We start from the raw sequence: 25,931 nt of genomic DNA on the forward strand, positions 1-25,931 counted from the left end.
ACAACTACAAAAACTAGTCATCAAAATTGTAAATATTGTAATGTTAAAGTTAGTTTAATACTGAACCACTTGGAGCGTTGTAGGTTTTCTTTTATCTGCGAACTACGCCACATCAAATTTTTCCCGCCGCGTGGTCCGCAGTTTGTGGATTACAGTTACGGTTTGGTTATAAATCCCGCCATCTCCGCATCGAACGACGAATTTTGATCGCATTACTTGTTTTATAAGGAATATCAAGGAAAATGTGATAATATTACGGAATTTTCTATCGTCTGAATGTTTAGTTCGTTATCCTTTACTCTAGGAAGATTTGTTATAATTTTATGTCGAGTTGATTTTATACAACCGCGTGTTGTGCTACGCTGAAAGAGTTGAAAACAAGAAGCTATGGCAAACGTATCCGTTGACAAAGAGACATTCTTTCGGCGCATGAAGCGTCTTTACACCGCATGGAAGGTAAAGAATTCGTAATGTTTTATTTCGTCGTTAAGTATAGGTATAATCGTTCAATAAATACGAATAACCGTTTTTGTTAAGCAGGATGGAGAAGTTGGTACAGATGACAGTTTTAGTAAAATGGATTGCCTCGTGTCTGCTGTGGGCACAGACGAGGATATCGTTTATAGTAAATCCACAGCGTTACAAGTAAGAAAAATTTTTTATATTATTATATTTCAATAATTTTCTTCTTGCATTCTCTGTTGTAAATTTGAAAACAACTAGATAACCTAATTTTTGTGAGTTCAAACAGCTGATTTTCATGAAGTTTTATACCTTTTATAAGTACACTTATTCATAAAAATATTCAAATGTTTACATCCTAAACTATTAACAATGAAATACACACATTGCACTCAAATTTCCACAATAATACTGCAATTAATGTAAGATGCAAGCCTTGAAAATGTGTGGGTAAAATTAGAAAAAATCTGACTATATATATGGAATTGGTAAAACTTTGAGTGTGAACATACCTGTGTGAGAAATAGGTTTTACATAGAGAATAGTAAATATCTAGCAAATAAAGGACAAACCAAGCTCTTTTGCTCATCAATTTCCTGTAATGCTTGCTAATAGCTTCAGAAAAGACAAAATATTTCACAGAGTTTTCTGGAACAATGACTTCCATGGAAGGGTACCACAGAGAAAGCCATGTATCAGCAAAGCAAACATGAAGGAAATATTAGTTTTTATATAAATTATAATTTAGGATATAACCATTCAAATACCTCTATGAGCAACTGTACATTGTATTCGCAATTTTTAATGGTGGGAAAACTTAAAAACATGTTGGAAATTGTAAATGTCAAAGTAAACTTTAATTATGTAACTGAAGTATTGTAACTTTCTATGTTATAATATTAAGTGTTATATTATAGTATTTAAGTTTGTAGAGGAGTAAATTAATATTGTTACTTTATTTTAGACATGGCTCCTCAGTTATGAACTTACAGATACTATCATGATTTTATCTGAAGAATCTATTTGCTTCTTGGCTAGTAAGAAAAAGATTGAATTTTTAAGGAAGCTTGAAAATCAGAAAACGGAAGAGACTGGAGTGCCTCCTGTGAAATTATTTGTGAGAGATAGAGTATGTATCTTTATAATTTATATTTTGTTCAGACAGTTTAAGTTATGTTGACAGTTAATGTTTATGTTGATCTTCCTTTTTAGAATGATGAGGATAAAGCCAATTTTGCCAAACTCATTGAAACTGTAAAACAAAGTAAAAAGGGTAAAACATTGGGCGTTTTTTCGAAAGAAAATTATCCAGGTGCCTTTATGGATGCATGGAGAGCTGCTTTGAAATCAGAATCTTTTGATACTGTACAATATAATTGTTTTTTTTTTGTAATATAGTATAATATCAAACATTATGATTATTACTTTATAATATATATTACTGTATTAGGTTGATGTGAGTGCTGCAGCTGCATATGTAATGTGTCCAAAAGAGGATGCTGAAATTCTTACCATAAAGAAAGCATGTTTAGTGTCTGTAGACGTTTTTACAAAGTACCTTAAGGATCAAATTATGGAAATTATAGATTCTGATAAGGTATTTAATTTTTATTGATATAAAAATTTGCATAAACCCATAAATGTATATATGTGGAAATTGATTATAACATACAATAATTTGTATTTTAGCAAGTTAAGCATTCAAAGCTTGCTGAAGGTGTAGATGCGGCTATTACAAATAAGAAGTATGTAACTGGTGTTGATGTTACCCAAGTAGATATGTGTTATCCTGCAATAATACAAAGTGGTGGAAACTATTCTTTGAAGTTCAGTGTTGTTAGTGATAAAAACATTTTGCATTTTGGTGTAATTGTTTGTTCCCTCGGAGCACGTTACAAGTCCTATTGTTCCAATATAGTTCGAACATTGTTAGTGAATCCCACTAAACTGATTGAGGTAAATTTTATATAATAGGTATATATTGTAGGTATGTATTACATACGTTCTAATGAAATCCGTTTATTTTAGGATAATTATAACTTTCTTTTGCAATTAGAAGAAGAGATTCTGAAGAAATTGATGGCTGGAGTGAAAATAAGTGAAGTATATGAAACAGGTGTTAAATATGTAAAAGATCAAAAACCGGAAATGATAGATCATTTAACTAAAAACTTCGGATTTGCGATGGGTATCGAATTCAGAGAAAGTTCTTTACTTATTGGTCCAAAAACTCATGCAGTAATAAAGAAGGGCATGGTATTTAATGTGAACGTTGGTTTGGCGAATCTAGCAAATTCGGAAGCTGCTGATAAAGGAGGAAAAGTCTATGCTCTTTTCATTGGTGATACAGTCATGGTTAATGAGGTACTGACTTTTGTTGTATTTAGATTCTTGTAACTTTTCCTTTATACATTAAAATATGAAAATTGCAATGAAGTCATTTATTTCAGGGACAACCCGCTACAAATTTAACACCATCAAAGAAAAAAGTGAAAAACATTGGAATATTTGTTAAAGATGATGAGGAAGAGGAAGAAGAAGGAAGTGGAAAGGAAAATGAACCTAAACCTGGAATACTTGATCGTGGAAAAAGAACAGCAGTGATAGAATCCAAATTAAGAACTGAACACAGTTCGGAGGAAAAAAGAAAACAACATCAAAAAGAACTTGCACAACAATTAAACGAAGTTGCAAAAGCTCGGTTAGCTCAACAATCTGGCGGGAAAGAACAAGAAAAAATACGGAAATCAACAATATCGTACAAAAGTCTGAGTCATATGCCACGGGAACCGGAAGTAAAAGAATTGAAATTATACGTTGGTAAGTGCAACTTGCATTTGTTTGAAAAATAAATTTTGTACATTATTTGTGATACCTTCCATTACATATATGTATTTCAGATAAAAAATATGAAACTGTAATACTGCCCATTACATTTCTCAGTCAGTAGAGGGAGATTACACGTATCTCAGAATAAATTTTTTTCACCCTGGTGCCACAATGGGTCGAAACGAAGGTGGATCTTATCCACAACCCGATGCTACATTTGTTAAAGAAGTGTTAGTATAAACAGTGTTGGTATAAACATTAGTGAAATTTTTATTCATGTGTTTTTTTTTTTAGAACATATCGAAGTACAAACACCAAAGAGCCTGGTGAAATTTCAGCACCATCTTCTAATTTAAATACAGCCTTCAGACTGATCAAAGAAGTTCAAAAGAAATTCAAAAATAGAGAAGCAGAAGAGAGGGAAAAGGAGGATCTTGTAAAACAAGACACTTTAATATTATCCCAAAATAAGGGTAATCCAAAATTAAAAGACTTATACATTCGACCGAATATTGTTTCGAAAAGAATGACAGGAGGCTTAGAAGCACATGTGAATGGATTCCGTTATACTTCGGTTAGAGGAGATAAAGTTGATATTCTTTACAATAACATTAAGAATGCCTTTTTCCAACCATGTGATGGTGAAATGATCATATTGCTTCATTTTCATTTAAAAGTACATATCTTTTTTTATTTTTCTCATTCACTTTTGTTAACAATCAATCACTAAGTACTTATAAATCATTTTCAGCATGCAATAATGTTTGGTAAAAAGAAACATGTAGATGTACAGTTCTATACTGAAGTTGGTGAAATTACGACAGATTTAGGAAAGCATCAACATATGCATGATCGTGACGACCTTGCTGCTGAACAATCGGAACGAGAACTTAGGCACAAATTAAAAACTGCGTTCAAGAGCTTCTGCGAAAAGGTAATATTTGATATTTTATGTTCGATTTTGCAAAATCAATCAATGTCTCAGAAATAATCAACGTTATTTTAGGTTGAAAGTATGACGAAACAGGAGATCGAATTTGATACACCTTTCCGAGAACTAGGATTTCCTGGTGCACCATACAGAAGTACTGTTCTTCTGCAGCCCACCAGTGGATGTTTGGTTAATCTTACAGAATGGGTAAACATCATTCTATCCCTAATTATCTTCATATTAAATTTTAATGTAAGAATATTAACAATAATGTTTATCTCCATATTTCAGCCTCCGTTCGTTATCACTTTGGAGGATGTTGAACTTGTTCATTTTGAAAGAGTACAATTTCACCTTAAGAATTTTGATATGATTTTTGTCTTCAAAGACTATCATAGGAAGGTTGCGATGTTAAACGCCATACCTATGAACATGCTGGATCATGTAAAAGAATGGTTGAAGTAAGCTTGATTGCGCCTTTTGTTTCTCCATTCAATTAATTTCTAAAGAACGGAATATAAATGTATTATATTCTTTTTAGTTCGTGCGACATCAGATACACGGAAGGTGTACAATCTTTGAATTGGACAAAAATTATGAAAACGATTACAGACGATCCTGAAGGTTTCTTTGACAGTGGTGGATGGAGTTTCTTGGATCCAGAAAGTGATGCAGAGAACGAAGATGTCGATGATGAAGAAGAAGAAGAGGATGATGCTTACGAGGTGTGGAATTTATTTAGACAACTATGAAAAATATAATTTTCTTTCGTTATAAGAGCAATATGTTGCAATGTATTACTTTCTAGCCATCTGACATGGACAGCGAAGAGGAATCTGATGATGATTCTGAGTACTCTGAAGCGTCAGAAGATTCGGTCAGTGAAGGTAATATTTAGAAATTTTATTTTAATGTTACAAATAGAATAAAGATGCTTGTATTGTTTTTTCATTATTTACTTTTTTTTCACTTGGGACATTTGTTTTTTAGAGGAGGAATTAGGTTCTTCTGAAGAATCTGGCAAAGATTGGTCCGATTTAGAACGAGAAGCTGCCAAGGAAGATAAGGAACGAGGAGAAGATCGATTCCACGATGATTATAATTCAAGCAAAAAGAAAAAATCTAATCGAAAACATTCAGTGTCGCCATCAAAGGACAGGTATATTATTTAATCTCATACTTCTTTAAATTTCTTGTTAACTTATACATATAATTCGCAGGCATAATTCGAAGCACAAGAGTTCTTCCAGTTCAAAAAGTAAAAGTTCGTCCAGTAGTAAAGACAAAAAGTCGTCGTCTTCTGACAAACATAGGTAAGAAGTCACGTGTTTTAAATAACGTAGCTTTCTAAGGTATTAGACATAGAAGTACATAATTTTGTTATAAAATTGTGTTAAGTCTGTACTTTAATAATTAAAGATCGGATCGATCGCGGAGTGGAGGATCACACAAGAAAGTGTCTCCTTCCAAATCATCCAAACACAGGTGATTAACATATATATTTATACATTCGATGACATTACATTTGCTCTTGTTTTCTGTTTAGTCCTAAGAAGAGCGACAAACACGATAAACATGATAAACATAACTCGTCTAGCAGTAGGAAACGATCTCGTGAGGATAGCGCAGAAAAAAATGATAGGGGGTCGAAGAAATCTAAGTATGTATGAGTGTGCATTATATAGAATAAAATTCGTACTGAATTTTGTTATATTTTTTTTTTTTTTTGCATTACTTTTACACATATGTGTTACATGTTACAGAAAATAAGGAGGATCATCAATTTATTGGAAGTCAAGCACATATTAAAACACGAAAACCGAATGTTGAATTGTATATTAAACTTTCTTACTTACAGTACGTCGATTAAGTTACAAAAATAGTACATTTTCTTGCATTGATTCATTTAAACTGTTAGCAAACGATTCGTTGATATTACTTAAAAGTTCGATAATGTGCTACCAAGGCTTGAATACTTGGCAGCACGGTGATAGCGGTGTAACATGTATGAAGTTGTATGAGTAATTTAACGTAAATTTATGTACGAACACATTTTTTATCACTTGTATGTAAAAATCTCTTTTTAAGTAAACAGAAACAAACGTCGATCTTAATTATATAATATAGTTACTAACACGTATCATTTCATTCCATTGTTCGTTTGCTAGTAGTATTGAAACATATTTGTAATAACTTATTAAGTTCGTAAATGAAAAGTGCATGAAAGCATTGAAACGGCATTCATTGTACAGATATATACATATATATATATACACATACATACAGGGTGTCCAATTTTAATCTATAAATGTGAATTACATGTAAACTACCTGCCGTATCAAATACCTTCATATGATCTTTATGCGTCCATATACAGAAAACCTAATTACTCCAGATTATGCCCCCCCTCGTCGAAACAATTCAATTCCTCTCTGAACCACTTTTCATACAGCGGGTGGTTTACGAGAACTTCGCATTAAAGACTAAAATTGGGCACCTTGTATATATACATACATATATATGAAAGGAGAAAATGAAACAAGTTGTTTCATCTGTTATGATATTGTTCTCTATCGAATGAACATGAAAATGAATTCGTGATTGTAATAAACAGAATAGGAACACTTACAGGTATAATTGTAATACGCTCTCAATGCAAGACAATGCACTAGTGATAACTATCGTACATAAGATATCGGACATAGATATTAATTTACTAAGCGGAGAAAGCTGAAATGGATCAAAATCTTTGATAATTTTGTTCGTATAGTTTTGAAATTTGTACCTTAGTAAACAAAATAAATACTTTTTAAGTTATCTATCATTAATGTACAAAACATTATCACTTATTGATAGAGCGCCCACAGGATGGATTATCATTTGCTATTTAATATAATACAATCATACTCACGTTTTTAATAACAGCACTATCAGTAAATATTTATTTCCACCATACTAAAAGTATATTTCTGGTCTGCGACATCGCGAGATCTAAATGAAAATTGATTCATCCTTCAGATCTTACGTAACTACTTTCCTATTAAGTTCAAAAGAAGAGGAAAGGAATATCGATAGGTTCGTGCGAAAGTGAAAGCAAAATGAAAGTGCAACTTTACGAAATTTGTCGTAGCCTTGACTCATTTTTTGAATCCTCTTCTCAATGTGTTCATTAAAAAACGTGGAAGGAAGCCTACCGGCAATTTGATATTACGTTCAAATTCCTTGGCAATGCCATATAATAAATGCCAAAGAAAAACTGTTTCAATAATAATGTAAATGTAGGTGAAGTGAAAGTGCATCTCTGGTTAGTGGTTCTGCAGCTTTCTCCACGACATCACTAGGTACATATATAATTTTGGCAGGTGACTTATTTCAACGTTTCACAATTTGTGAATGATGTTTCTTTTTTTTGTTTTAACAAAGAATGATGTTACTCGGAATGTGTGTTGTAATACCCTTTTTTACAAATGACATTGGCAAAAGGCCAGTTTAAAATATTTTAAGTATGTAACAAATTTTATAAAGTCGAAGAAAATAAATCATCTTTCATCAAACGAACATTTTTATGATTGAACATTTAAACTTTTTTTATTACTGAATTGTGTCGTGAAGAAAGTTCTGAATGTTATTCCAAATAATCGATAACAATCGATTAGAAATTAAAGGCCTTAAAAGCGGGATACGTCATTTTCACTCGTTTATTTATGAAAAAAGGAAAAAGTTTAAGTACATCATATAAAAGAAGTATGATAAAATTTATCACATTTTATAAATAGTCGTTACAAAACTTAGGTCTAAAACATTTTTTACAAGGAAATAATGACAGTGATCATGAAGAAGAGGAAACAAGTCTAATTTCGTCCTATCTGATCGATTTGGGTTTGAAGATTGTTCACAACTTCCGGTGGAACGTGTTCTCCTAGGATTTCAAAAAGGTTGATCTTCTGATCACCAGGAATCGACTCATAAGCTGCCAATTCAATGCCTTCTTGAACCTTTTGTATTGTCGCATCTTTTGGAATAAGATAGGTGTTTTGCGCTTGTTTTATAGCTTCATTACTAAAAATTTGACCATCCTTCTGTGGAAATGCCATAGCTACTCCCACAACAAATAGCGTTACTAATAATATAAAACGGATTTCCATCTGAAAAGAATGACATACAAATTGATTGATTATCTTATATCTAAGTAGTTATCTGAATGCTGTTTAAAGTATTTTATTTCTAAGCAATACTTTCTAAAAAATATTTTAACATATAAATAATGTGTTATTTCTAATCATTAGACGAGGTTAAGCTTGTTTCGATAAAAAGGTACGCGTAATCTGAGAGCGTGCCCCCGCTTCTCTTCATGTAGAAAAAGGTTGGAATTTGGAACGATATCTACCTCCTATTTTGTCATGTGAGAGGGATGCTTGATCCGGTTCTTGCAAGCGTATTTCTGATGCAACGGAGAATGTGTGTGAATTTACGAGAAGCGCCAAGTATGGTATTTTCTCGTAAAGAACAAATATCCGCAAAGTGAAAAAAATGATTGGTTAAGTACCATCAATTTCTTTAAGTTCATCATCGATTTTTCTGAATCGATACACGTTACTACGATTATATTACGTGCATCATGATAAAGTTCGAATCATGAAAATGGAAAAATAATAACAAACACGTAATAAACAATATGATACAAATCAAATTCATTTTACTGAAAAATGTTGATCCATACAATGTATGTTCAATGAATGAAAAAGTGAAATTTTGATATTAATATAACATAATTGTACTAGTGTTCCCGAAAGATTTTACGATCGTGAATTTAAATTAGAATGAAATCATTCGCGCGTGAATTAACACGCGCGAATTACGACTATGATCAAATTTAAATTAAAATTTACGAAATTAAATAAAATGTGTCATTGTTTAAGCAATTTTTTAAATTAATTTAAAAATGTCATAAAATAAAACAAAGGAGCCGAAATTGAAATCAATATATTTCTTTATACCAAAACTGACAAAAAAGTCTTTTGAGCAAGGGGACAAATAACATATATAATACCATTTTCCTAGATCCAACTTTCTATCATAGTTCATTATTCGATAATTGTGAAACAAAGTAGTAAAACAAGACGAGATCTACGTCGATATTTTATTTACGCAACATTTAAGCGATCCCACAGTAGAGCTGAACGGTTCAGCGAAATTATGTAAACCCTGCATTATGCTTCTACCTATCTACATCGCTTCGTGAAATAATTAACATTTTCATCTTCGCTATCTACCTTTGTTTTTTCTATCTGATAGTTAATTTTGTTCATTAAAAAAAGGTATCCACACTTTCACTCTCACAAACATTAAAATCAAAGCGAGATTCAAGTTTCCGGAATAAACTTTCTCACTCATTTTACGCTTGATGAATAAAGAACATTAATGGGGGGGATTCTAAGTGACGAAAAATTTGACTTACATCAATTCAACGTTAAATTGACAGAGCGAGCACCGATTATACACAGTAGAGGCAGTGGGAACGTTCAGAAACTGGTCAAAGATGATTGACCGGCGTCCGCGCAATTGTTCGGGGTTAGCGGTAAAAGAAAGTAAGCCAGGGCATTCGTAAAAACTATCTTGTGAATAGTACTCACGTCGAGAGCGTGTTGTTTCACAATCGGTCGCTACAGAACGAAACTAAGCGCGCGGCAGGCAGAAGCGGCTTTTATATGCGAGATGCTCACGGGGACGACGACGGTAGCACGCCACTCCTCTACATCCATCCGACCAGGAGGATTCATCCTCCACTTAGTTTAAAACTACAGGAAGGAACACACACGATCATCAGTTTTGCTTTCGTTCACCCACTCGTCCTTCTCTATATCCCTGTCAGTACATCTCCCTACTGTCAGTGGAGACACTGGCACCACTGTGATTTCTGTTTACTGCTGACTTCACGGTATAACCTGTAATGACTACAATTTCCCCTTGTTTATGAGAACTACCATGAGAGATTGTATTAAATGAAACAGCATCCGCGTAATTATATCTTGCGTGATCAGGAATTTTTGAGAGAATTCGCAGTGCTTCTCATACTTTATGTATACTTATGGTAGAATTGAAGACGTAATGGATATTAAGGTGCGATTTCTTTTTTATAGTTAATGTAGCAAATATTTTTGATAGCTTTATTGCGAATTTTGCGAATTTTGTCGAATGTAACAATTTGTTACATACGTATACGTATGTATATATACTTTGAAATATTTCGAATGCTATATCAACACTATAAATACTTTAGATTCAACGAAGCGAGTCTGTTAAGCATTTCTCTTTACGCTTTTACAAATACCATCGTACGACTCGTCATGAATATTAGTGGTCCATTAACCAATGTATAACGATGAACGTCCGGTTTACCAATGCACCATGGTCGACGTTTCACTTTTACCAATTGTCCCTCCTGACCTGCCAAATCGACGGCTCTTTCATTCATCTACAATCTTAAATATAAAAGCTTCTAAGACAAACGCAAAAATAGAACAATTTATCTACACTAGTCTAAGAAATTTTTCTTTAGTAACAAGTTGCCAACGGGTTTCTCGCATAATTGGTTGTCCTTAAAAATGTATTCACCCCTAAGTACAGTTGCCTCAACTTTTCCGTACAGAATTCTATTTTCGTACGGTGTTAACTGAAACGAATTTCGATAGATGAAAAAAAAAATACTCTTTCGATCTATTCTTTCCCAATGTTTCACCTTACTTACCTTGTTCTTGAAAAGAATATGATTCCTTTCAACCTGTAAAACAATAATGCATACATTTCAATCCATTCGATTGCTTTATATGTTAGATTTCTTTTTTTATTTCTTACTTTGAACATTTTTTCCGGATCCCATATCACGAAATCTGCATCCATACCCACAGACAAGGTACCCTTTCGATCATTCAGCCCGCAAAGTTTTGCTGGGGCAGCGCTTAATAACCTCGATATCTCCGTCAACCCTACACTTTTTAATCTTGCAGCTGTCCATAATAACGATAAACCTGCCACGCGAGAAAGAAAAGGAATCTTTACGAATAAAGTGTGTCATTAAAGGAATAATAAAAAGTATCGTAGAATTTCAACACAGACCGAACTGCAATGATGAAATACCACCCCAAGCGGTTAAAAAATTGCCCTTAGTTTTCAATTCCTCCGTGCAAGGCGAATGGTCCGAGACGACCATGTCTATCACTTTATTTCTCAGGCCATCCCATAATTTATCCTAAATAATAACGTTAACAACTTTTCTATGTTATAAAAATTATCTTCGTTTTGCTGTATCACAGAAAAATATTATTTTGCAATTACTCGATTAACTTTGTCTCGAATAGGAGGGCAACATTTGAATTCGGTGGCGCATACTGGCACTTCTTCTGCGGACAGCAGAAGATAATGGTGGCAGGTTTCCGCTGTTATCGGGGCGCCTTTACCTTTCGTGGCTTTTATTAGATCCAAAGCATCAGCGGTTGATAAATGGACGATATGACATCGAACGCTATATTAATTCCGTTAAAACAACACTTAAACATATTGTTCTTTTGTCTCTCTAAATGACAAGTACAACGCAAGTCGTTGAATATTTCTTACTTGGATTTCTCGCACCAGTGACAAATCATTTTAATAGCATTTATCTCCATTTCAGATGGTCGTGTTCGTAAAAAAGTCTCATAACAGGTAGGATCACCTGAATAAAAATTTTTCAGTGAAAATTCAGTGTGTTTGAAATAATGAATGAACAGGAAATTGTCAATCACCTTTCGCGGAAGTAACTGTATTCTTTTTCACGTATTCGGCGTGAAACTGTAATTAAAGCATCTGATAAATTATTCTCGTCCGATTGCGAATGTATTATTGTAAAATTTTGATGAATTCATTGAAAATACCGCTAGAACAGATCGAGTCGATTTTAATTTCTCCAAAGCTTTGTTAACGTCGTCCTCCTTTACACAGGGGAACTCATCCACTCCGCTTGGACACAGGAAGCATTTAAATCCCACTACTCCAGCTTCAACTAAGGGTTGCAGTTCGTTCTATAAATTAAAATTTTATTCGTTTTATTCTGTGCGTTCTATAATTTAAATTTTTCGTTGATTGATATCAAAATTTCGATAGTGATTCAGCATGAAAGGTGTTATTGATCAACCTGATTTCCTGGAATTATTCCGCCCCAAAATGCCAAATCCACGTATATCATGTCACGCGCTTTGTCTGCTTTTGTTTTAAGATTATCCACCGTTGTGGTTGGCGGAATAGAATTTCTGTACGTAATAGAAAGTAAGTATATTATTGACATTATTAAACGTATACAGTTAAAAATATGTGTCGAAATTTATTGGTGTAATATTGTACTACCTAAAGTGCTTCGTTTTGTTCTTCCTTATTTACCAAAGTATGGGTGATTCGAACGATGACGATTTTCAGTTACATATGAAAAATTATACTATCAATGAATTAAATTTGATGATAATACGTAGAAAATGCCTAACGTAGTATAACAATTAAAAAAAGAAATAATTCTAAATAGAAATGAGAGTGTAGGTATGATTTCAGTGGTTTCAATTTACAATGGCATGTCCGCTATCGTCGTAATTCCACCGACAGCTGCCGCTCTTGTAGCCGTTCTAAATCCTTCCCATTCGGTTCTACCAGGTTCGTTTATGTGTACATGCGAATCTACAATTCCGGGCATAATTACCAGAGAACCAAAATCTTCGATCACGATTCCTGGATAATTCTGGAAATCGCTTGTGATAAAACAGGTTTCTGCGAACAGGTTCCATTCAAAGAATATTCTGGAATACTCACTTGTAACACTGATACTATTTTATGCTTGGTAACATTTTCGAGAATCTCCTCTATTTTGCCATTTTTAATAATTAAAATAGCTGGTTGCACTTTATTATTGAATACAACATTTTTCGAAAGAAATATACGTATCTTATTTTGCATGTTCATTCTGGAACGTTTGAGGATACTGTGATGCACATGTAATCCTACATAAGACCATCCGCGAAATAGTAACAAAATTATCTAGAATTGTTTAAATTATGAATATCTTATCTGACAAAGTAGCGGTGTACTTGATTATTGTTGACACAAGTGTGAAAATAATCATGTATTGTATATTATGCAACAAAACAATTATTTTTAAGTTAATTTGCAAAGTGTAAGATTTACAACAGTAACGTACATACTTAAAAAAACAACATATATATTTAAAATAATAGTTTGTTAAAAAGTAATTATTATGAATGGGTATTTATTTTAAAGGGTGTATGCTGGGAATTTCGCCGAGAGCGGATGTAGTATATCAACTAAAAAATAAATGGTACCACCAAGACCTAAAACAATATGCGCATATTATTAGTTCAATAAAAAACAATGAGTGTAGGCTGAAAGAATTTATAATGAAATACCTTCGAATAATGAAAATGGGCTATCAGGAATTCTCTGTTCATGTGAGGAAATGCACCATTGTGCAAACTTAGAAGCTCTGTGTAAATATTTCAAATCCTGTTTAAAAATTAATACTTGATTAATATCTATTAAAATTTGTATTATATCTTTAGTATAAATTGAATGTAACCTTTGTCTCTTGGAAAAGACACAAAAATGTGTATGCATTTCCAGCTACTCCATGACAGATTCCATTGCCTTTTCTAAGCAACCCTCTTGACCAAATTACTTCTCCACATTGTACAGCAGTCTTTAAATAATTCTCATCTTGATATACCTGTATAAATGTACATTTAATTATACATAAACAATATTTAGCATCATTAACGATTGTATAAATTAAATGATAATAACTTTATGAGCTAAACAAAATAACATAGTCATTCCTGGTGCTCCATGACACCAATGCACCAATTTATCAGTGGTGCTTCCAATAGATGATGGGAAGTTTCCAGAAGGGTATCGTAAATGTTGAAGAAATTCTAATGCTGGCTTTATGTCTTTCTCTAATTGAGTTTGTGTTAAGTACTGTCGTGCCTATAAAAGAAACAGACATATAGACTGTCTCTGTATTATTTATTTTATAAAATATTAAATTAGAAAAACTTGTGTCTACCTGTAGTAACATATAAAGTATCCCACCTAGTCCATGTGCAGCACAGATTTCCAGATTTAATTATAAGTGCAATGACCTGGCATATTTGTTTATAATTGTTAAAACACTGTTATCTTTTCTTTAAATTTACTTTTCATTGCTATATGATAATACCTGTTTAATAAGCTCATCCTGTATAGGAGGGGGAGATATATTTGCATTTAAAAATAAAAGAGTATATAGATAACCAGCTCTTCCATATAGTAATTCATCAGGTATGGAACTACTCTCATTCAAAACAACAGAAGATACTGATTTTACTCTAAAAAATAATGTATAAATAAATTCAGTATATTTATAGAAAAATGTTATAAAATGTTACAAAAGTTTATACCCAGAAATCATTTTATGTGCTTCCGCATGATGCCCTTGAGAATATAAAACAACCGCACTCAATGCTAATGGTCCTACACTACCAGTTAAAAAAGTTATTTCTCTTTTACTTTTGAATTTATCTACACATGTTTTTAATAATTCCATTGCTCTCTGCCAAGAAAAGTATATATTTTAAAAACATCTCAGTTTTTAAAGATATAAAAGTATTCAAAGATACACACATCAATGTAATCAGGTTTGTTAAAGCACTTTCCATATTTGTAAAACATAAATGCAATTCCAGCTATTCCAGTGTATACAGAATAATCACCATATTTCATCCAATAATCTTCTTTTGTTTCCAAAGTCATCAATAATTCCTCTGAACGCGTGCGAAGCATATCTTTAAAGCTTTCTTTGAGCTAACAAACAAATTTTGTTAAATTTACACATATTTTACATATATTTAAAAATAATGTGTAATTACCTCCCCTGTATCCAAATTCACATCAATCGAACTCTTACTTATATTAGGATGATAATCTTCATATTCCATAGCATAATGTCGAGAACTACCCATTTTGATATAACTTATGTGTCTGAACAACTTAATTCTATTTATATATTGTACAGCATACGCTTTTTCACTATTGATTTTATATGTGAAAACTGCTTGAAAACAAAGTCGACACATTGACAGCGTGAAGCCGGTAAGGATTCCCTTTGTAACTAGACAATGCCCAATCAAGTTATTGAGATATAAGAATTCAAATATAAAGATCTGTTTACATTGCTGCAACAAAATTGCAGTGTATACGATGTAGATAATATTCGACGCATCATATTGTATGTATGAACCAAGGATTATCTTAAATTCATGAAAACATAATGATACCTGAGGTTATGAATCCACTAGAAAATAAGCATAACCTCAGACCTCACGCAGTTCTTACGAAACCACACTAACCCAGAGATTTCCAAGATAGTTACCATTTCTGGAAATGTTAGAAATCGTGACGCTTTCGAACATATGTAGTCCCTTTTAATTCTAATTTTTTTTCACATTAAGTTTAAAGTCAAATTGCAATAAATGTTTATTATTATTCTACCGTATAAAAAGAGGACATCTACAAGTGTCTTCCTTAAGTTTCGTATATTGAAATATTTCTATAAAATCATCCGACGTATCGACGTAGTACATTATTCCGATTTCCTTCCATAATATTGATCATCCAAATGATGATGTAACTCGGTGATATCCGATAGATAAATTTGATTATTCCAATCAAAATAGAGTGTTGTAAAAATCCAGTCGTCACGTTTTCTTTGCCTATAGTTCTAATAGCGCTTTGAACGTACTTTTCTGGCGTTGGGATCATCCACCCCGATCTTGGCGAATCAGTCGTGTGATTCGTTACCGTGCCCGGCAACAAGCACTGTACGATCACACCGTGTTTCCCGTACTCTATTTGCATATCCTTGCTAAATTTCACGATGTACGCCTTCGTAGCTGCGAACACAGTTAATAGGGGGCTCGGTATTACCGCTACCATCGAGGCTACATTCACTATCACTCCTTTTCCTCTGACAACCATTTGTGGTAATAGAATACGACACATATTAGTCACAACAATCACGTTACAGTGCACGATACTCATGTATATCTTCTCTTTATGAGGAAGATCGAGGAAATATTCCGGATGCGGATATGACATGCCAAGATTGTTGATCAATACGCCGATTTCCAAGCCAAACATCTCTTTTTCGATCACGTCATACGTCTCCAGACCTTGTGATAGGTCTAGTTTGATCACTTTTGTTCTTACATTGTACATCGTCTCAATATTACTCGCGATAGTCTTCAAATTTTCCGTATCAGGACTGACTAGAATCAAATTCAATCCTATCCTCGCTAATGCCTCTGCGTAAGCTCTTCCTATGCCATGAGAGCAACCAGTTACAACCGCCCATTTACCCATCGAGCACAAATCGACAGTAGATGCTGAGAAAAAGTTCTTATAGACTTTGTATATTATATTGCGGGAAAATTTGTAGCCCCAGTATACGATCGCCGCGTAACCTATTTTCTTGACCGACATAATTTGCTCGTGATAGCTACGCGGTTTCCGATCCACTTTACGGCGAGCGTCAAAGGACGACTGATAAATTAGCTGGCTTCATTTATCCTTTTGCGTAATTCGTCACCTTCGGATGAAAAATGAGGAAGAGGAGTTTTTTATATAGACTCAATGATCGCGGAGAGATGACATATTGCAGAATCGTGAAACAGTCGAACGAAAATTATATATTCTGGCCTTTTATTTCTGAAGTATTCTTCATTGACTAAATACTACATTTTATTATTTTTACTCGCTAGACAGGATTTATTTGCTGCAACCAAGTTCGAAGATGGCTAATTTGCATTTCCATTGCTGTTATACTGGTTCCACCTGCAACTTTATACTGTTCCACGCTGCTGGCGAAATTCCAAATATTTTTTACGTCCTTTTGAAAGCATTTACTGAAAAATACGATTGAAAATATGGAAAATATTAATAAAACAAACTTTTGGTGGAATTGCTCACCTCACTGTTTGCAATTGTTCGAGACTTAACTCGCTAAGAGACACTCCAAGAGATTCTGACAGAACTACAACTTTTCCAGTCAAATAATGAGCTTCTCTAAATGGAATCTGTTCAAATTATGAATCTGATCAAAAATTAATACGTTATAATTTATTTTCTTCATACTCGAAATACTAACTCCTTTTCGAACAAGATAATACACCATGTCTGTTGACAACATACTAGGTGTCAGGGCTTCTGCGCATTTCCTGTTATTCACTTCAAGAGTTTCTAGGGCTCTCGCAACAATAACAAGCATGCTATCTAAGGCGTCGAACGTGGAAAACAATGCTTCCTTATCTTCCTGAAGATCCTTATTATAAGTGGACGGAATTCCTTTCAAGGTGATCATGAAACCCATACACTAAAACGTGAAACATCATGCAAGAATATATTAGGACATCCCGTAAGTTCGTGGTGAAAGTGCAAAATATTTTAACGAAAAACTAAAGAAGTTTTACAGGAATGGTGTATGTAATGGCTCTACCGAAAAAGTGGGAAGAAGTTGTGGAACGAGAAAGCGATTATGTTTTTTCATAAAATTTGGAAAATATGTTTGAAATATTGTCTTAATAATTGAACAACAGTAACATAAATCATTTAAAATACAAACTTTTCCAAGCAGGGTGCCAGATTTTCCACGTATCAATTCCATACAGTCCGGATTACGTTTTTGAGGCATCAAACTGCTTCCTGTTGAAAATTGATCGGTGAACCTGACGAAACCGAATTCCTCACTGCTATAAATGATCAAATCCTCGCATAGACGACTGAGATGGATCGCCGTTAACGAGGACCAAAAGAGAAACTCAGCTTGAGACAGAAGAAATTTGTTTCTTTTTCTTACGTACTTCACACAACTTTACCAGGTTTGTTTTTCTCATTTGCATTTTTAATATTCTCCTTGGTAAACATTCAAATACGCTACCCGAAACGTGCATTCTTACCAACGAAATCTCTGTCACCTATCGCGTGCATGCTGTTCCAGGTTATTCCATGAAAATTCAATTCGCTGGCCAATAAGCATCGATCGATTTGAAAAGGATTCCCCGCTATTGCTCCACTGCCCAAAGGCAAGACGTTTACTCGCATTCGAATCTCTTGCAACCTCTCAAAATCCGCTTTTGCGTACCACGCGTAACTACGAATCATCAATTATACATTTTTAAGTAACTAAATTCATCCAATGGAATGGTACAGATACTTTCTTTAGTTTTCGAGATATTGAGTTTCAAATAAAAGACGGAAAAATTGCTCAGATTTCAAAGGGTTAAATGTAAGAACTCGATCCTAAACAAAACGTGAATTTCATTGGACGATTAAGTTAAAACTTCATGCTCTTATTCTTTGGACAATGAACCTGTTAAGATACAAATTCTTAAAGAGAGATCTCTAATTAATGATGCATATTTACATCGTATATTCACTTATTTATACCTGAGCAACCACTGGCTCCACTTTACTGGTTGCGCGCGTTGCATGTGCGTGTAGCCAGGCATAATAATCTCTTTATCTTTCTCAGCACGATCGACCAAAACCTGTACACAATGGATATGTGTTGAATTACAGTTTCCCTTTTCGCTGAGACTTCGTAAGTTCGGCTTTCTCGTACCTGGACCACTTTAATCACTTTCATCGAAAGCGTATCTATAGATCTTCGAAGCCATAATTTCGTGTCGGTTATCGTTTGATCGTTACGACTTCTTCCTGTATGTAATTTCTTCGCCGTATCTCCAATTAATTCCTATCATTGGGTCAATTCAAATTTTACGAAAATCATCATTGTTTCTAAAAAGAAATGTGAATGGAACGCAAACTGAGACCACTATGCAAAAAGCACGTGTGCAAATGAATTAAATAAATAAAGAAAGTGGTTTCACAATTAGTATATGGCATAATCACAGCGATAAGCAGTTCCGTTTCGATAAAACTAAAGATAAAAATAAGTATCACGATTAATTAACTTTGTATGTATGTACAGTTGGTGGAAGCGATATAGCGAGGTCGTAAAATAGTAAAATTTTGTCCTTCCATTTTTATTCTTCTTGTTTAATTTACGACCTCACAATATCGCTTCCTGCAACTGTACCGAAAGTCGACGCTCGTTCGCGCTGTGTATGTCCTCATCTTCAACGTGTATGGTAAATTCATTCTTTTCCCATTCAGCTTTCACCTGCACCAAAAACGTTCCTTTTTTTACGTCTGACCTTTTTTTTTCTCGCTTGTCAATTTAATTTCCTTTTCTTGTATTACCTTTCCGAGACCGCCCAGTATGGCTTGTAATTCTTCGTTTGAAAGAAGATTAGCTGCATGTATTACTCTCGCGTACGCTACGCTGCCCTATGGTGTTAATAGTATAAAGTATATAATATTTGTAACAAGTTTGTGTGATAGATTTATAATTTGTTCTCTCTTAATAAAAATTAATTATTTATTTCATCTCTTTTATGATATCTGTTTAAGTATTTTGTCTCGTAACGTTATCAAAAGCATGTACATTCTTTAAGAATGATTCAACTACTTGTGACAAGAGTAGACAAAGCACTTTTTTCTCTCTATGACATTTTTCTATTTTTCATTCGCAATATGTCTAGATATTCTTCTTTTGTTTTTCATTTGCACATACAGAATCTCTGTTGCGCTTAAATCGTTGGTATATACACATACCAATATATTAATTTGTTGGTGCATACATACATATGTAATACTTGAAACGTGTGGTTTGTAATCCTTCGGTTATATTTCGTATATATTATATATTTCCGCATGTCACACTGAATGGTATTCGACGCTGTCGCGCATGCGCATATGAATTTAACGAACCACTACACAAAATATAACCCAAGTATACAGTATATTCTTACCAAATAAAACTGAAAAACTATATTTTACGTTTGGAGCCGATTTTATTTGCATACTCCATCCGGTACATCCTTGATATAATAAATGTTTTTGTAATTTGCATTTTCAGTTTATTACGTACGAACCTCTATATCCTCGGCGTACATTCGTTTGTCAACACCGATCGATGCGTTAAAATCGTGGAATCGGGGATCGGTGACCTCTGTGAAACGTCCTCCCCATAACTTTTCGCGGGCCTATTTACATGAAGTCGTAGCTACAATCAGTGTCCTGGTAAATCGTGCATCTTCGCTTCTTACAGTAATATCGTTTCGTAAATTGAGATTTGTCTAATCTCTTAATCTCATTAATCGATATAATATGATGTAATGCGTGTACGTCGCAGAAAGGTAAATTTACCTGCATCGTTCCAGCACAGTTGCGACACGTTCTCACACGAAATACCGCCTCGAGATAAACGCGAAATGCACACCCCGAGATCGCAATGATGAAAGATTCGCATATGTTTTAGCGATGTTGAGAGAAAGGTCATCATTTTATCTTTCTTGGATAACTTTCTTGGATATTCTTTGCATAGCGTCGAAGTAAACTAAATACATACATGTAACATTGTGTACATGCGATCGATTAATCGATGTTGAAATTTCTCTATTTAGTTTTGAATTCTTTCATTCGACGATACTGTTACTTCTATCGTTGTTTGATCGATCTTTATTTTAACAATAATCATCACTATTATCTCTGTTTTTCAAAGTAACATTTTTCTCGAAGTTCAAAAAGCGGAATATATTTAATATAAAAACAGAGAAATTGACCGCAAGATTATATCGATGATTCATTGTTTATCAGCGTACAGATGCAATCAGTCGATCTGAATTGCAATCGATCAGACGTACAATGCAACCACGGAAGAAAAATTCAATTTTTCGATTGTAGAACTGTTTCTAAATATACATACATCGACTACCACAATCAACCAACGATCCATTTCGAGACAATGGCTGAAATTGTTCATCGCGATCATTACCACTACTTTCTTTCTTCTCCTTCTTCGTTTTCTTTTTTTTTTTTTCGATGATAAGACGTTGATAGAACAGATGACACAGTTACCGTGTTTCGATTTATATACATACACACAAACCGTGTGTACATCTACTGTCCTTAAACACTTCCTTCCGATCGCGTGTTACTTGCGGTTCGTTAAACGACGTTGAAATTTTTTTTCGATGTATAAAACGTGATAATAATTATCGTTACAATGTGACTGTAGTTATCGTTACTGTTACATTGGCTCTACTTTTAACGGCACTTCCTCATTAACGAAACTTTCATTCACATATTTGCCCTGTCCCAGTAAGTACGCAATTCTCTTAAAATTTCATCCTACCTACTCTCTATAACAATTCGTTAATTTCAACGTAATTCTTATTGGAAGTGAAAACGTCATCTGAATAATTTGTAACAGTTCATTGCACAATAATTCGATAGTTTCTTGAAAATTATACAGAAGGAACGTTCGTTTTTTTAAAAAAAATCATCAATCGATAAATGCTAAACTTCGTTTAGAATTTTGTCACCTGTGTTCTCTATTCTAAACATTAATGATTAAGTTGAACAATTATGGCGCGATACTTTGTCAAAATTCTAATAGAATGCGGAAGTCGCGATCTTGCGTTGATGAATATTTGAGCTCTAAAGAACTCTGAGTCTGTACTTGAGTAATTCTTAACGCTCCGTCACGTATATTTGAATTTTCCATTTTCGAGTAACACGTCAGTATCGAGCTCTCGAAATAAAGCGACTATTGTGTGTGGTGTTCGAACGAATCTTGACCAGAGTTTAATAGATCAAACTAGTTGTCAAACAGTGAAATAAATTTGTTTAGAACAAAAGTGATGATAACAACAAGTAGTAATAAAAATAGAAAAAAATATCGCATTGGATGACGAGTGTATAATCGATTTACAGATCGAATGTCCATCGAGTTCACAAGGTAAATAAACATTATTTGAGAGTCGACGCCTTATTGTCTCGGATCAAAGATCGAAAACAACGAAAAATACCGTGTATTTTGTGAGACTAGGAGGGAACAAATCGGAATTAATGCAAGAGTGAAGCCATGAGCGCAAATGAGAAAAAAAATAAAGTGGACGTAGAGGAGGTAGTGGTGCAACAATCATTCGATACGACGGACAAGAAGTCTCAGGCATTCAAACAATCGGACACATACGCCGCTAAAAAAACCGTAGCGCAGGGCATGATGGACCTTGCTTTGATCACCGCGAACGCGAATCAATTAAGGTATCTAATCGAATATCAAAGGGAGAGTTCGACATTTTTCTTAATTATGGGTTTGATTACTGTCAGCCTGTTTCTTCAGGTAAGATGAGCAGTGATTTATGATTAAAATATGTTGCTTGTTACTGTTATATTATTTAAATGGTCAATGAATCATAATGACCGTGATAATTTTAGGTGGCCGTGGGCGCCTGTTTGATTTGCAAAGGTCGGTTCGACATAAAAGGACAATCGAAATCGAGATTGGCTAACAGAATCAATAATTATATAGTGTTTGCTGTTTTTCTCATTACAGTTATAAATGTGTTCATTGCCGCGTTTAGTATATCCGTTTCGACAAACATCACGACACAGCAATAATGTGTAAATAAAAGAGAGTATGCTTTTTGTACTGATCTTCGTGAAACCGAGTAGCTCTCTTTTTTTCTTGTATACGAATGAATGACAATAAATGAAACTGAATGATGTATCGGGCAAATATGTATGATATATATTGTAATTGATGATACGATTGCCATCAGAAATGATTTATATACTTAACTGTGGTTCTATTTTGTATTAAAATATGCCTATATTTTTTGTGTAAATATATTATGTAATATCGATCGAGTTACAAATAAATAATTGATATATTTGATACTTCTTTTTTAAGAAGGAAAAATTAAATACTGTTCTCACTCTATGATTTCTGGTGATCTATTGTTATAGGCTATACCGATTGCACTAACATTTAGTTGTAACAAGTGATGTAACATGCATGTTTCACTGAATTACACCTTGATCTACCAGCGTTCAGTTAAACATCTTTCGTAAACGACAATAAGTTACAACATGTTTAGTCTGTTCCTTTCTCTTTCATTTCTATTGCGTACATTTATATTTTAAACATCGATTGATAGATTCAACAATTTTTTAATTATATAAATAGAGCTATATAAATTTTAGGAATTACATTTTCTATCGAGAAGCTATTTTCTTCTAAAATTCAGAAGGTTCGTCTTTTATTAGTTCAGTGTAATAATTAATTCGGATATAGTTGTATGATTTTAATCCCATTTCCATCATTGTTTCTCTTTTTTTTAATAAAATATTCGTGTTCACTCACGAAATCTCAATCAAATATGGATTCAAATTTAAATGATCTTTAATACTCCTAAAATTTTGATATGTTCTTTTTTCTCACGTTTTTAATACAATTACAAAAGTCGAATTTCACAAGTAAAAATAACAAGATAATCATCACTACAAAATTCAACCGAGAAATCTGAATGTTTTCTCCTATTCTTTAATCGCTAATTCCACGCACATATATTTTTATTTGTCTCATCATATTCATAGCAAAAATATTCAGTTAGACCAATATACATATCTGATCTACTTAACCTAATATTCCAAATTCCAGTATATATAAAAGCTGACTGTTAAATAAATAGTATAAACATTATTTTAACGTATATTCAACGTTCCTTTTAGAACTATGTACACATAACAGATTCAGGTTTTTCCTACATTTCTACGAATACCATAATTTCTGTAGAAATGTAATTTTCTTGTTCTCTTTTTTTTTTTGTATAATAACAGAGAAGAAACATTCCTTCTGCGTTAGTTCATCAAATTTTCACTGTAAATTATTACATGAGTCTATTCATTTTAGATAACGTAAAAAATAATACGGTAAAAGGAAGTTGCGTGTATTAAAGTAAATTAATTGTTGCTTCGTGTTTTTTTTTCTTTTTTTTTATAGCTTTTGATATTTGGTAGTCACAATACAAACCGAATACGATTTGTAAGATGTACTAATGTCGTATGTATACATTCAACAGAAGAACACTGTTCTTCTGGGAACTGGACACAAAATTCCTGTCCATTAATAATTCTTTTCCTCTCTCTCTCTCTCTCTCTCTCTCTCTCTCACTCTCTCACTCTTTCGTAAATGCAACAATACTTTTATATATAATGCGTTTAAAGTAGAATTTTGGTAAATGCAACAATACTTTTATATATAATGCGTTTAAAGTAGAATTTTGTAATCCTCTTGAATTCTCATTCTTCGTACAATCTTATTAGCTCATCATCTGTAACAAGTCCTTTTTTTTAAACATTTCTCGCTACTTTCTCTTTATTCTAGTTAACAAACATAGTTATAACTTTCTCCTTTTCTCTTGATTACGCTCTTGTCTCGCTGTTCAGCTCGACAATGATCAAGGCGAAACCCTGCAGCTGTGTGATTTTTAGTCAGTCGAACGAGAGATTCGTACGTCGACACAGCATTTACGTTACAATAATATTGCATAGAATATAATAAAATACAGTAACTAGTAATTAACATATTCTTTTTTTTCTCATTTCTGGTGTGACTAGGATTTCTCCATAGTGGCGTAAAACTCTATCTTGTGCCTCGTACTACATTCCCCGAAGACAATTTCTCTCGGTTTTTCAACTCATTTCCGCGGGCTCGACACCTATATCACACACACGTGAAAATATACAATTCTTACTACATCGTTTTAATCATAATCTTATGCTTATATACTTTAGTAGGATATATCTAAGAGTCGTTTGATACGCCGCTTTTTGTTTTTCTTTTTTTAATCGAACAAACGAATTATATTGTCCAGCGATGCGAAAATTGCCATACATCATCATGTGGAAATTCATTTAATTCTCTTGCATTCTAAACAAAAGAAAAAAAAAATAAATAAAAGAAAAAATACCACTCGTGTGATATTCTCTTAAAACGGAAGTTATGTTCGGTCAAATATTAAAACTGATATAATAAATTAGAAGAATAAAATGAAAACGTAGAAAATTAATTATAGAATTAGTAGAATTATCAACTCCCAATTCACTGAATCATTTAAAGACTTTAGAAACTCATTTAGGGTATTATCATTTATATCTCAATTTGGGGCACCAGCTTTAGCTTCATAAGCGACTAGATACAAGGTCGTAATTCAGATACACCTAAAACGAGTTTCCAAGTTTGTAAACGAAACGATCAATTAGAGAGAATTTTCATCTTTGACAATGGTTTAGGTGTACCGATAGATTTAAGATGTATAACTTGTATAGCTCTTATAAGAATCGATTCTTAATTTCGAAATATCAGACCTTAACATCTTAATGCGATTAATTTTAATAATAGATAAGAGCTTAAATTCTTAAAAATCAACCTGTACAATAGTACATAGTAGGTACATCATCTATATGTTTTTCGAAATGTATTAAAGTTCCTACGAATTAATACAGTTTCGATGTGTATTTCGTATATGGTTCATTGTCGAAATTATTGCAATCTCACAGAGTATTTAGCTGAAAAAGGAAAATGTAATGTCTTCTAATATTCTGTATTTTTCCATTCTATTCGAAATAGTAGATCTATTCCAATTAATTTGGAAATCTATGTGTACGATTTACGTTTTGTTCCACCATAAATGTGCATCCTGTACTAATGTCACTGTTAACTTAAAAT

The 25,931-nt window shown here is 33.3% G+C and overlaps 7 protein-coding genes across 10 annotated transcripts; 2 read left to right on the plus strand and 5 right to left on the minus strand.

Annotated features, from left to right (window-relative positions):
- The first annotated feature begins 214 nt into the window (after positions 1-214).
- Positions 215-6,046, plus strand: LOC108574243 (FACT complex subunit spt16). The gene is given in 21 exon segments (XM_017936791.1): positions 215-456; positions 541-645; positions 1,427-1,591; positions 1,675-1,827; positions 1,913-2,059; positions 2,152-2,418; positions 2,491-2,826; positions 2,913-3,282; positions 3,363-3,392; positions 3,395-3,521; positions 3,586-3,967; positions 4,043-4,225; positions 4,298-4,429; positions 4,514-4,683; positions 4,764-4,947; positions 5,031-5,109; positions 5,213-5,381; positions 5,443-5,535; positions 5,642-5,707; positions 5,769-5,882; positions 5,986-6,046. Coding segments are annotated over 21 exon segments (3,348 nt in total). The 5' UTR covers positions 215-387; the 3' UTR covers positions 5,993-6,046.
- A 2,027-nt stretch (positions 6,047-8,073) lies between these two features.
- On the minus strand, positions 8,074-10,091 carry LOC108574324. Of its 2 annotated transcripts, none has more exons than XM_017936894.1 (2): positions 9,856-10,091; positions 8,074-8,367 (listed from the first exon to the last, which is right to left on the minus strand). In XM_017936894.1, exon 2 carries the CDS (start codon positions 8,365-8,367, stop codon positions 8,074-8,076), a length of 294 nt encoding a protein of 97 aa, XP_017792383.1. In that variant the 5' UTR covers positions 9,856-10,091. The 2 variants fall into 2 exon arrangements, with proteins under 2 accessions (XP_017792383.1, XP_017792382.1); XM_017936893.1 differs by lacking the exon at positions 9,856-10,091 and adding an exon at positions 9,496-9,548.
- A 572-nt stretch (positions 10,092-10,663) lies between these two features.
- LOC108574299 (allantoinase) lies at positions 10,664-13,198 on the minus strand. Its single transcript, XM_017936866.1, has 11 exons — positions 13,055-13,198; positions 12,814-12,983; positions 12,393-12,507; positions 12,133-12,279; positions 12,004-12,049; positions 11,837-11,933; positions 11,558-11,744; positions 11,339-11,471; positions 11,078-11,250; positions 10,971-11,003; positions 10,664-10,895 (listed from the first exon to the last, which is right to left on the minus strand). The coding sequence occupies exons 1-11, from the start codon at positions 13,196-13,198 to the stop codon at positions 10,758-10,760; spliced, it is 1,383 nt and encodes a 460-aa protein (XP_017792355.1). The 3' UTR covers positions 10,664-10,757.
- Positions 13,199-13,513: 315 nt separating this feature from the next.
- Positions 13,514-15,371, minus strand: LOC108574291 (lanC-like protein 1). The gene is given in 8 exon segments (XM_017936857.1): positions 13,514-13,590; positions 13,666-13,762; positions 13,836-13,982; positions 14,060-14,242; positions 14,322-14,622; positions 14,695-14,846; positions 14,918-15,097; positions 15,163-15,371. Coding segments are annotated over 8 exon segments (1,344 nt in total). The 5' UTR covers positions 15,370-15,371.
- Positions 15,372-15,850: 479 nt separating this feature from the next.
- LOC108574292 (very-long-chain 3-oxoacyl-CoA reductase-like) lies at positions 15,851-16,774 on the minus strand. Its single transcript, XM_017936858.1, has one exon. The coding sequence runs from the start codon at positions 16,772-16,774 to the stop codon at positions 15,851-15,853; it is 924 nt and encodes a 307-aa protein (XP_017792347.1).
- A 216-nt stretch (positions 16,775-16,990) lies between these two features.
- On the minus strand, positions 16,991-20,633 carry LOC108574229 (argininosuccinate lyase). Its single transcript, XM_017936767.1, has 11 exons — positions 20,561-20,633; positions 20,287-20,397; positions 19,553-19,639; positions 19,389-19,472; positions 18,912-19,043; positions 18,737-18,837; positions 18,247-18,440; positions 17,913-18,112; positions 17,439-17,663; positions 17,261-17,367; positions 16,991-17,196 (listed from the first exon to the last, which is right to left on the minus strand). Exons 1-11 carry the CDS (start codon positions 20,564-20,566, stop codon positions 17,049-17,051), a joined length of 1,395 nt encoding a protein of 464 aa, XP_017792256.1. The 5' UTR covers positions 20,567-20,633; the 3' UTR covers positions 16,991-17,048.
- Positions 20,634-21,490: 857 nt separating this feature from the next.
- LOC108574230 (ninjurin-1-like) lies at positions 21,491-22,860 on the plus strand. Of its 3 annotated transcripts, XM_017936771.1 has the most exons (4): positions 21,491-21,514; positions 22,130-22,154; positions 22,245-22,541; positions 22,637-22,860. In XM_017936771.1, the coding sequence occupies exons 3-4, from the start codon at positions 22,281-22,283 to the stop codon at positions 22,817-22,819; spliced, it is 444 nt and encodes a 147-aa protein (XP_017792260.1). In that variant the 5' UTR covers positions 21,491-21,514; positions 22,130-22,154; positions 22,245-22,280; the 3' UTR covers positions 22,820-22,860. The 3 variants fall into 3 exon arrangements, with proteins under 3 accessions (XP_017792260.1, XP_017792257.1, XP_017792259.1); XM_017936768.1 differs by having other exon boundaries at positions 21,502-21,514; positions 22,130-22,541; XM_017936770.1 differs by lacking the exon at positions 21,491-21,514 and having other exon boundaries at positions 22,043-22,154.
- Positions 22,861-25,931: the final 3,071 nt, after the last annotated feature.

The sequence above is a fragment of the Habropoda laboriosa genome, unplaced genomic scaffold (genome assembly GCF_001263275.1).
Source record: "Habropoda laboriosa isolate 0110345459 unplaced genomic scaffold, ASM126327v1 scaffold176, whole genome shotgun sequence".
Classification (NCBI taxonomy): Eukaryota; Metazoa; Arthropoda; class Insecta; order Hymenoptera; family Apidae; genus Habropoda; species Habropoda laboriosa.

What these genes read in the sequence shown, in the direction of transcription:
- LOC108574229 (XM_017936767.1), bottom strand. An exon ending in CGAACGAGCGTCGACTTTCG is followed by an intron (nt 19,044 to 19,388) that starts GTACAGTTGCAG and finishes ACCCAATGATAG; the next exon opens with GAATTAATTGGAGATACGGC. An exon ending in AGGTGACAGAGATTTCGTTG is followed by an intron (nt 18,113 to 18,246) that starts GTAAGAATGCAC and finishes TTCTGTCTCAAG; the next exon opens with CTGAGTTTCTCTTTTGGTCC.
- LOC108574230 (XM_017936771.1), top strand. Translation starts at nt 22,281, where the DNA reads ATGAGCGCAAATGAGAAAAAAAATAAAGTGGACGTAGAGGAGGTAGTG. An exon ending in CTGTCAGCCTGTTTCTTCAG is followed by an intron (nt 22,542 to 22,636) that starts GTAAGATGAGCA and finishes TGATAATTTTAG; the next exon opens with GTGGCCGTGGGCGCCTGTTT.
- LOC108574299 (XM_017936866.1), bottom strand. Translation starts at nt 13,198, where the DNA reads ATGCAAAATAAGATACGTATATTTCTTTCGAAAAATGTTGTATTCAAT. An exon ending in AAATAGTATCAGTGTTACAA is followed by an intron (nt 12,984 to 13,054) that starts GTGAGTATTCCA and finishes AGCGATTTCCAG; the next exon opens with AATTATCCAGGAATCGTGAT. An exon ending in ACGATAGCGGACATGCCATT is followed by an intron (nt 12,508 to 12,813) that starts GTAAATTGAAAC and finishes TATTACGTACAG; the next exon opens with AAATTCTATTCCGCCAACCA.
- LOC108574324 (XM_017936893.1), bottom strand. Translation starts at nt 9,531, where the DNA reads ATGAACAAAATTAACTATCAGATAGAAAAAACAAAG. An exon ending in ATCAGATAGAAAAAACAAAG is followed by an intron (nt 8,368 to 9,495) that starts GTAGATAGCGAA and finishes CATTCTTTTCAG; the next exon opens with ATGGAAATCCGTTTTATATT.
- LOC108574292 (XM_017936858.1), bottom strand. Translation starts at nt 16,774, where the DNA reads ATGTCGGTCAAGAAAATAGGTTACGCGGCGATCGTATACTGGGGCTAC.